The 10,367-nt window shown below is 60.1% G+C and overlaps 1 protein-coding gene and 1 long non-coding RNA gene across 5 annotated transcripts in view; one reads left to right on the top strand and one right to left on the bottom strand.

Annotated features, from left to right (window-relative positions):
* Window positions 1-276: 276 nt before the first annotated feature.
* The window catches only part of CAPZB (capping actin protein of muscle Z-line subunit beta), a 135,324-nt gene continuing 125,233 nt past the window's right edge, over window positions 277-10,367 (bottom strand). For 3 of the 4 annotated variants that reach the window (XM_058718873.1, XM_058718870.1, XM_058718872.1), the window contains exons 7-10: window positions 6,074-6,139; window positions 5,259-5,335; window positions 3,815-3,927; window positions 277-1,110 (exon numbers count right to left, since the gene is read on the bottom strand). In XM_058718873.1, the coding sequence (XP_058574856.1) occupies window positions 3,825-3,927; window positions 5,259-5,335; window positions 6,074-6,139 (246 nt within the window). In that variant the 3' untranslated portion in view covers window positions 277-1,110; window positions 3,815-3,824. The remainder of the gene's footprint in view (window positions 1,111-3,814; window positions 3,928-5,258; window positions 5,336-6,073; window positions 6,140-10,367) is intronic. The other variant, XM_058718871.1, reaches the window with a different exon arrangement.
* On the top strand, window positions 6,457-10,346 carry LOC131505371 (uncharacterized). The gene is made up of 2 exons (XR_009258375.1): window positions 6,457-8,961; window positions 9,532-10,346. It is a non-coding gene; the product is annotated as an uncharacterized LOC131505371 (long non-coding RNA).

Genomic DNA, 10,367 nt, shown 5'->3' with positions numbered 1-10,367 from the left:
TGCGGAGATGAAAGGGGGAGGAGCAGAGGGGACAGCGCAGGGAGGCCGCGCCCAGAGTGACAGAATGACAAGGTGGGGGCCCCCCTCTTCCGGGGCGGGTGGGGCCGGGGAGCCGAGCAGCAGCTCCGGGCTCCGCAAGGACCCCCCTTCTCGCCCACCGCGCAGCTCCCACCCGTCTTCTGTCCGACTCGCCACCCCAGTGGGGGCCAGCCCTCACGGCCAAGGCCACACGTGCCTGGAAAGCGAGGCCGGCGAGAAAGAACACGAGGCCAGTGCTGACTGCGTCCCAGTTTCTTTTTATTCATTTTTTTGTTCTTTTTTTTTTTTTTTTTAAGTATGGAAGCTCAAGTATAAGATGTAGATTTTTTTTTTTAAGCTTTACAAAAAAACAAAATAAAACAAAAACTCCTTTTGCATTCCATAAAAATTGACAGAAAAGCACCTGGCCAGAGCAGCCCGTCAGCAGGCCCCACCCCCGCACCCCTGCCACGTGGTCTCGTGGGACAGGGGCCAGTCTGTGCAGGACATCGCCGAGGGCCACCCGCTTTCTCCCAGAGCTGTCCCCTGTCCCCCCAAGCCCCAACCCCAAGCAACTCCCAAACACACGTGGACTCAGATTTCCAGTTTTTCTTCTCTCTTTCACACACCACAGTTAGTTCATAAAATTTTTTGTTTTACATTTTTTACACCGATGTAACAAAAAGGTGGGAGGGAAGGGGAGGCAGACAGACTGTATTTTATGCCTATAAATGGGGGAGGGAGGCAGACAGGGGGCAGGGGCAAACAAAAAACACACGGTCTCTGTGGAAATACGGAGAGTTTTGATGGCAAAACGTGGTGGGAAGGAGGCCTCAGAGACAGGAGGGTGTTTACTGGGCTTTATTCTCAGGGAGAGATGGTGATGCCGTTGTTCCGTGACCTGGGGGGGGAGGCGAGGGGCGAGGGAGGGGAGCAGAAGACGAGTTTTCTAAGAAAGGGGTCTAACGAGCGCATGGCGTGTCCAGTTAGCGTGGAGCAGGGCTTTAACACTGCTGCTTTCTCTTCAAGGCCTCCACCAGGTCGTTCTTAAGAGCTTCTTGCTTTGATTTGTCTGCGAAAGTCTGCACAGACCTGCCGGAGGGAAGAGAGTTGATCAGCCCGTGTGACGGGCAGGGGGCCGCCTCGAGCACGGCGCCCGAGGCCCGAGCCCTTGGCCCTTTGCCAGGCGGGCTTCCTTTGCAGGGGAAGCGCGCGGCCCGCCTGGACGGGCACCCACCTCTGCGCCAGGCTGGGGGGCCCGGCCGGAGCCACCAGAACCCCAATCCACTTCAGGGCCCGAGGTGGGCCTGAACCAGAAGGTGGCTTCTGGGCTTCTATGCACAAGGCAGCAAAGACCCTCTGTGCTTCTGACCAGCTGCGGACTCGGCCGGTGGGGGGGTGCGCAGAGGGGCACGGACTCTGGGTCGCAGGGACCCTGCTATCAGCTGCCCCTTCACTGCACCCTTGCCGAGCAAAGGCAGCCCGCTGCCCGCCCCCCAAGTGCAGGGTGCAGAGGAACCCCCACTCAGCGAACGTTTAAAAGCCCTGGCCATCTGAGCAGATCGGGTTCACGTCCAGGGTGGCGCCGGAAGGGCAGGTGCTCTCAGCCGTCAGCGGTGAGCGTGGCCGAGAAAATCCCTCGGCCTGGACGTCAGGAGGCAGGACGGGACTGAGCTAAGAGGCCCCAGGTCCCTGCTGGCAAATCCTGATCTGTGGACACATGCTGACGTGAGTGCCCCACGCGCCGGCGTTAATGCTCCTCATTCGCCAAAGCGAACAGCCACTGACCCTCGCAGAGGCTGTACGGTTTACGAAGTGCTTCCCACACACCTCTCACTTCCCTCTCACGGCATCCCGGAGGAGTCCCACCGGGGCTCCCAAGCACAGAAGAGGAAACTGAGGCTCAGGGAAACGCCCCCTGCCAACGGCCTGAACGGTCACTCTGTCAAACGGACTCAACGTGTCGACCGGCCAAGGACTTCTTAAACTGTGTAAACTTTCCAACCGTTTCAGAGCAGTGGAAAGAAAGGAGTGACGGCTGCCCGGCAGGAAGGCGGTGGACGCCACGCCCACGGGCGTCTCAAGCTCCGTGTGCATCAGCCGTGAGAGAGGATGGGAAGGAGGAGTCAAAAAATCCCCAGATTCCAAAAGTAAAATGAAGCAGGACCCAGGAGAAACGAGAGCATCCCCAGTTGAGTTCTGGCTACCGAAGCCCCGAAAAATCGTGGGACTCGGCCTCCGAACGGTACACGGGTGACACGGAAGACAATAAGACGCTCTCACGAAATGCCGACACGTCTGGCTGAGCGTCTCTAAACAAATATTTGCCCTGGACTGTCCTGGCTCTGCGGTGGCCCAAGGAAGGGTCAGACACCAGCCGTGGTGGCCTTGGCTCCAATTCTTAGTCCGCCACGTGCTTCTGGAAAAGCTCCCGGCAGGAAGTGGCGGCGGCTCACACGGCTCCTTGGCCTGCGAGGGTGCTGGCTCTTCCGGGAAGGACGGGCTGAGCGCACCAGGCCTCACCCCCAGCCCCCAACGAAGCGGAGAGTCCCCGAGTTAGAACCAGAGTGAGAGGTCAGAGACAAGACACTGGGCGTGGAATGGCCGGAGCCTCTAAGTAGCAGGACACGGGAACACAGCTTGGGAGGGTCAGTGCCAAGCAACGTCAAACTCATGCCCGGAGCAAGTGCTAACTCGGCACGGACAGAGCGCCAGGCTGCCCACTGCTGCAGAGGGTTTCCATGCCGGAAAGCCTCCAGCGGGTGGCCACGGGACTGACCACGGACAGGGATCTGGCAGATTCTAGGGGCTGCCAAGAAAACCGCACAATGGTGGCCCACCGTAAAAAGGAGGCTCTCTCGGGATGGGAGCGGGACGGTCCCAGCGTGAGGCCTGAAGGTGGCACGGAGCCCAGACCGACCAGCAGCGCCGCCTGGTTACACAAATGGCCCGGCCCGGCCATCCCGCCGAACCTCTGCTGGGTCGGGTTCCCGGTGGCCAGTCCCTGGGCCCTGCGGCCCTGCCCCACGTTTCCCTCCTCTCCCGGGACACCGACTGCTTCCATACACCTGTATCTGCCACAAGCTCAAGCTCTGGTTCTCGGTTATGGTCCACAAGCAAGGCCATTTCCTTGTCGTCAGCACAAGGCGTTTAAGAGGAAGGCCGCAGCTCGTTAGGGGCAGAAGGTTACTGGCCCAAGCGGCTCCAGCAGCCACCGGTCTGGGGGCGCACCAAGCCTGGCCAGGGGGGTTTCGGCCTCCGCTCCGGGCTCTATCCTCAGGTTTGGGGCGACATAGCCCTCTCAACTCACAGCCCCGAACAGTCACTTTCCCACTGAGGAGGCTCACTTGGCCTCTGTGACGCTTGGCGGGAAAAGTCCGAGGCCCTGGCCGCACATAACAGCACACGCAGCAGACTCGGGCTGCCCTGAGCGGCCGAGCGGAAGGCAGTGCACAGACCCCCGCCCCGTGGCCCACGAGAGCGGTGCAGACAAGCGGCTTCTGCTGGAGAGGCAGAGTTAATCCCCAGACGGGGGCTTCTTCCAGGGCCAAACCCCCTCTCTGCCCCACACCCAGCCCTGCCCGGCGTGCGAGACACACACAGCACACGCGTGATACGGGTCCGTGTTACGTAGGGCCGAGTCTACACGTTAACGTGGCCGCTCACAGCCGTGAGCCGACACGGGGGTTAGTGGTGTTTAAAGGACCGCGCGCAGCGACAGCTGGTCCTGGGGGTGGTGGCGGGCTGGTGAGTCCTGTTTAGTGGGGAGGGTGCGCACGCCTCTCAGGCAGGGTACCTGCGTCGGCTTAGTTATCAGGCTGGATGTGGATCTGGCGCTGGGTCAGCACTTGGGAAAGCTCCCTCTGCAGCTGCTGAAACTTGGGGTGGTCGGGGATTACGTCAACAGATCTACAGAGAGTGGTCACAGATGAGCGCGGCGGGAGGCGAGGGCGGCACACACCTGGGAGTACCGGGCAGGCGCGCGCCGGGCACGCAGGGACCCGCGAGGTCGAAGACAGGGCGGTGTCGTCCCGGCCCCCGCACTCCGGCCCGAAGGGGTGGCCGCAGAGCTCGATGCTGGGGGCGGTCTCGACCACCCGCCCGCAGGCTCTCTGGGTCCCTCTCCTCGTTCTCCTGCCGCTGGCCAGGCTGGGCGGGGAGTGTGTCTGCTGAGGATGACGCTCTGGCCCCGGGGTGACCAGAGGACAGCAGTGTTGCCGGAGTCGGGGAGTACGACCCACCGGGGGCCAGATCGTGTTCCCCAGAGGCGGGTGGGAGATGGGGAAGATGGAGACCCGGTGGGGGTGCCTCGCTACTTTAAACTATTGGAGGAGGAGACTAGAAATCTGTCTCCTGGGTGAATTCACAAGTCAGCGTGGCCCCTGGAGCGGCTTCCTGCCTCTGATTTGGCCCCAAAGGAGAGACTCACACATGGAGCAGGGGATCAGAGGGCTGGAGGCTGAGGGCAGGGCACCAGACCCGGGCCTCACCAGACCCAGGGCCTCACACGGTGGCCAGGCGGGCTCCATCGCATCTGACCCCTGCGGCAGGCCTGCCTCCCTGACGGGACGAGGGCCAAGTAGAGGAGCCACCGGCCAAAGGTCACACAGCTCGGGCGGGCAGCACTTATACGGGCTCTCAGCTTTGTGATTTCAAGGCCAGTGCTCACTCCACAGCCGCCCCACCTGCCCCCCAGTGGGCCTCTGGCCTCCTGCTCTGTCCCCCCATGGCCTCTGGAGACCCAGAGAGTCCCTCCCAGCCTTCATTTGGGCCCAGGCTGCAGAACCAAGGACAGAAGATGGGTGGGGAGGGGCGGCTCAGGACCATGGCCGTAGCCAGCAGAGCCCTGGAGGACGCTGGAGTAGCCGGGGAACCCAGAGCCCAGTGGGCTGCACTCCCTCGCATGTTGTGAGGTCCGGGCAGATTCCTGAGATGGAACTGATGAGGCGGGGGACCGAGAGGAGGGGACTTCAGGGACGAGGGCACCAACACCTGTCCAGGTGAATGTCCCAAGACAACAAAAACAGCAGGGAAGGAACCGGCGTCTATTGAGAATACCAACTGTGCGCAAGGGGTCTGACCTTTCAAAATCTGCACTAACGATCCCATGACGTGGGTACTTCAGCAGGTGTTACAAATGAGGAAACTGAGGCCCAGTGACAGAGAAGTGTTATGCAGCACACCTAGGATTCAAATCCTCGTCTTTTGGTTCCAAAGCTTATGTTTTGGGGGTACATTACCTCAGCCCATTGACGATGTCCTTTGTTTTCCCAAAGTAGATCTCATTCAGCGTACTTCTGATTTTATTTTCCATGTCCTGGGAAGGGAGGTCAGTCAGACAGGATGGCAAACAGGAGTCCCGAGGCCCACACCCTCCCGGTTCCACCGGCTCACCCCTGCAGTCCCCGCAGTGGCCACAGGGGGGAGGCGTGAGACCGCACCAAAGCCCAGTGAGCCAGCCACCCCCACGCCCCCTCGGGGCCAAGACCCCGCCTATCATTTGTGCTCTGAGCCCTCCCCAGGCTTCAGACACCAGGAAGCCAATACTCAGGGACTGGCGGCCACCGCTGACCACGACAGGAGCAGGTCTAAACCACACCACCACCTCTCAGGCCCCCCACCAACTTCAGGAACAACTGTGTGAAGCCGGAGAGCACCCTTTCCTCCAAAGAGCGTGGGGAAGGGAAGGCAGAAGCAGCTGCGGCCGGAGAGCCTCCTGAAGTTCCTCCTGAGCCCGTGACCTTGTAGGGACACTTCCTCTCTGAGCTCAGGTCTCTCCTGGCACCCAGCGGGCCGGGGGAGCAGGACCGAGGCTTCCTGCGCAGCCTCCTGGGAGCACGCGCTGGGGGGCACAGAGGGGGTGCCCCGGGAGCTGAGCCCTGCGTGCATTCCCATCAGGAGGCTCGGAACACACGAGCCCAGGGCAAAAGGGCCAAAACAGAAACACGCTGCTGGCCGCTAAGGCGCTGCGCACCGGGGAGGAGGCCCGCGGGCCCGCACACACCCCTGGGGGCAGGATGTCTGGCGCTGGGGTGTGACCCAGAGCCCCACTCACCTCTACCAGGCGCCCTATATTGGCTATGTGTGGGGAGCAGTCGCTCACGGTCTCATCCTTCTCCATCTGCAAGAGAGAAGACGTCCCTCCACGTCAGAGCCGCGCAGGGCAGCCTCTGCCGACAGCACAGGCCAGCCCTGTGCTTTGCGCACAGCCCGTCGCTCCCGCCGGTAGCTGGAGAGTCAGCTGCAGGTGGTACAAGGCCACTTGTCCAGCGCGGAACCCAAGCACCGGGGACTTGGGCTTTGAGTCATAAACAGCTCAGCCAGCAGAGGCCCAGAGGCCCCGTTCCCAGCGGGGGGGCCTTCCGGAGCACCCCCCTCCCGGCCCCCAGGCCGCAGCAGGGAGGGCAGAGGGGATGGCCCTGGCCAGACACTGGCTCAGGCTGTGGGTCCCCTCATACTGCACAAGAGCCTCCACTGCCCTGTGACAGCAACTTCGGAGGGAGGGGCCAGCAGCCGCGAGAGACCGGGGACTGAGGAGCCTCGCCCAAGGTGACACAGGTAGTGTCAGGTCGTGGCCCAGACACTTCTTAGTGCACAGCCTGCGGGGCTGGTCCCGTGGCTGGGGGCAGTTTGAGCAAGAGGATCTGAACCCAGATTCCTGGACAGCAACCAAGTAGGGTTTTGGAGGAGGTGGGACCCAGCAGTCGGGTCTTGGGCGGGGTCAGTTCTGGTCCAATAATCCTAACTATTAAAGTCCTGACAAAGTTTTACTCAAAGCAGTAAAAGAAAGCAGGGGAGGGGATGACAGATGATTCCTGACCTGCACACTTAGGCACGAGGTGTGGACCCCCTACCCTTCCGTCTGTGCAAGGCAGAGTTCCCTCCCAAGACCGTGGATTCCTTAAGGAGAGCCTTCCTGTCTACACCTCACAGGGGGCCTAGGACGGTGGTGAGTTACGGAGTGGACAGACTCCTAGCGGCCCTGCTCACTGTTGGGTGAAACAGGTCCCCCCGAGACAGGATGAAAAGACAAGGACAGGAGTACCAAGACAGCCAGAGCTCAGAATGAATTCAGACAAGAAAGCCCAGGGGGAGTGGGAAGGTGAATGGGCTTCAGAGGCAGGAGAGCAGGGCGGATGCCTGGGGAGGGCAGGGCGGCAGTGTGCTCAGAGGTCAAAGGTCTCTGCTGCTTCCCACACCTAAATTTTGACTTTCTTCTCAGAGAGAACGGTTTTCATGGCAGGAACAGAAGAGACCCCGTTAGGAGCCAGGTGAAGCGAGCAGATGGTACGAGGGACCCAGGTCGCTTTAAATGATCAGGCTTCCGGGGTCAGACAGGTCCGATTCTGTGGACCAGCCATCCCTGAAAAGTCACAGCACAGCTTCCAGGACACGGGGGGAGGGCGGAGACTGACACTACTTTCACCAAAAAGGAAGATATGAGTTGGAGATTCAACACGGACGCACACCAGCCCTGGTGACAGCATCGAGGCTCCAAATGATCAGAACCCAGGGACGTGGGCTGGTACGGGGACACGACAGCTGCCAAGTGCAGGGTCATCTACTCCGCTCAGTCCCTGTAAGAGAACTCTGTCTGCAACCCAAGGAAGCGGAAGCTCAAAGATGTCAAGGCATCTGCCCGGGTCACGGCAGGTCTCGGCTGGCTGGGGTGAGTGCAAACCACATTCTCCGGCTCCAACGTGAACCTCACCAAGTACAGAATGGGAACCAAGTCCTGCGAAGAGACGCGTGGTTTCGAGAGGATTTCAAGCTTGAGGACAACGTGATGTGGCTGCCACAAGAGCTTCCACGCAACTTCAGCTACAGAGATGAGCCGTTACCGGTGCCTGGTCAGGGGCAGCCCAGCTGCGTGGTGTCGGCCCCTCTCCCTCCGGGCTGCCCGGCCCGGCCACGTCTGCAGGGCAGGACTCAGTTTAGGGTGCTGGGTTTTAAGAAACCCGTGGGCAAAGCTGGAGGTCCGGTGCTTGCAAGGTCTCAACACCCTGACCCCAAGAAACGGGCAGGAATGGGGTATCTGGCCTGCCCCTGGCGACCCTGAGGAGCCTCGAGCCTCAGAGATCACAAGGGCCCCCACCAAACAGAAGTGAGAGCGCTCCTGAACTCGGAAGTGACAGCCACTCCCCACCACGTCAAGTTTCCTAAACACCCTTTGTCCTCCCACAAAGCACGGTCTCTCGCCGCCTTCCCCACGCGGGAGCTAAATTCCTGGCAACCCCGGGGAAGTGACGAGGCTGAGCTCACCGAGGGCCCCGTCTTAAATGAGCGCCAACAGCCCAAAGTAAGGCTGGGACTGTTGGCAGAGGGCTTTGGGCCGCCAGGGTTAAGTACAAGCACATCAGCAGCCCAACCTCTCGGGTATCATGATCTGCTTCCGATCAACCTTCAAGGGAACGGAAGGGCAGGAGAACACCGGTCGCCCAAAGGTACAAAAGGTCTGGGGTGGGGGCCGGGGGTAGGGGGAGAGTGAGGAGGCCTGGTCTTCTCTAGGAGCAGACTGACTCCCCAGGAGGACACAAGGGGTCCCTAAGCTTGTGGCAGGGGATCCGAGCCCAAGGAAAAGCCTGGCAGGGACCAGGGACCGGAAAAGGGAAGGAAGACATGGGCTGGGGGTGCGGGCAAGGAGCCCTGGCGCACACAGACGTGTTTCCACAGCCCCCCTGCCCACACCCCTGCTGACTCCCTCCACACCTGGTCAGGGTCAGCTTGCTGGAAACGCTGACCCACCAAAAATAGAATGATTTTTGCAACGCATATATTATTACATCCTTATAGAAGCGGCTGCCAGAGGAAAACATTTTTATGTGCTGTGGCCGCACAGATGTTCCACAAAGTGGATCCAACCAAGTCTGAAGTCAGAGCCCAGCCCACTTGTCCCCATCAAGCTCCTCTCCTCCGCTGTGGCCTGGAGACGGGAAGGACACGGTAAGTACGTGGAGAGCAGGCCGTCTTCCTCAAGTCCAGTCTCTCCCGTGGCCATGTGGCAATTTCCAACAGGCGTAGCCTGGAGGGTGGGACCCTGAAGGGAGCCAGCCCCGCTCCGTGTCCCGCTCTGGAGCCCAAGGGGTGAGGGCCTTGGCCTGCCCATACCTCCATTTCCAGGCCTCTACCTGGGCCCACTATGTGCCCAGGACAGGGCCTGGCAGAACGGCAGCTCCATTCCCGGGACTCCTCCGGTCCTGGCTCTCAGGCAGAAGCCAGAGACGTCCTCCTGCTGACTGAGCTGTGCTCTGGGTAAGAGCTGGGCTGGAGGCCAGGACTTAACACGCTGTCAAGCCAGAAGACGTGGTCAGACAGCCTCTCAAGGAAGGTTCGGTGTGCCCAGTTTAGGGAAATTTTAATTGAGCCTAGAACTGCATATATTCTAGAAGACGGAAAAGTCTCTGCTTATAGGGTATGCGGTAGAAGGCATTTCTGAATAATAACAGAAACAGCTATTATTTCTTGAGCACAGACCACGTGTCCAAATGGTTTTTTATTTTTCCTCTACAACAGCTTTTCCAAACAGGTGTTATTAGCTCAACGGTGAGAACGCGGAGACTCAGAGAAGGGGAGCGGACTGTCCGGATCACACAGCTGGTAAGGGAGCAGGGTAGGACTGACCCAGGTCTGGACAATCCTGAAGCTTGTTTTTCTTCCATGAGACCTCTCCGTGGGCTCAACTTCATGCACATTCTTTCCCAGAAAAATCAAAGACAAACCACAATCCGGGGCTCGGAAATTCCGAACAGTACCCCACCTCATCCACCTCCCTCCCCCCCCCCCCCCCCCCCGCAGGGCCCCCTGCGGATCTCCAGTCCCTTCCTCTCCTGCCTGACTGTCCCTAGAAGCTGATCCCGCCCAGTGCTGATCCAGGCCACCTCACGGAGCACAAAGAAGCAAGCGAGTGCTCCCTGAGCTGCGGGCCGTGCTCGCCTGCCTCCTGAAGACGCCACGGGCCTCGTTCCCCTGCTAGAACATACCGCCCGGCCCAACTGCCAAGCTCAAGTCAAAGGGGATGTCCCTGCCGTGACACAAGGGCAGGTGACTGCCTTGGAGTTTTCTGGCTTAAAGACAAGTCACAGGGCGCCTGCATCTGAGTGGGGAGAGAGCTCAGCTTGCAAAGGACCCGCCTGATCCCCCCACTCGACACAACGTTCCACCTTCGTTTCTAAATGTTTGGAATCTGAAAAAACTATCAAACGAACATCTGGGCCCACCCCGGATCGGAAACCTTGGATCTCCTTCCAGAGATTTATGGTCTTGCCTCTTGCCCACGTCTCCAGCTGTCACACAGGAGAAGTGACCTCTCAACGCAGCTTCCTTTCTAACATGTTGGTACTTGGCTTGCA

Source organism: Neofelis nebulosa, chromosome 2, assembly GCF_028018385.1.
Source record: "Neofelis nebulosa isolate mNeoNeb1 chromosome 2, mNeoNeb1.pri, whole genome shotgun sequence".
NCBI classification, from domain to species: Eukaryota; Metazoa; Chordata; class Mammalia; order Carnivora; family Felidae; genus Neofelis; species Neofelis nebulosa.
This window is presented reverse-complemented; position numbering and strand designations above follow the sequence as displayed.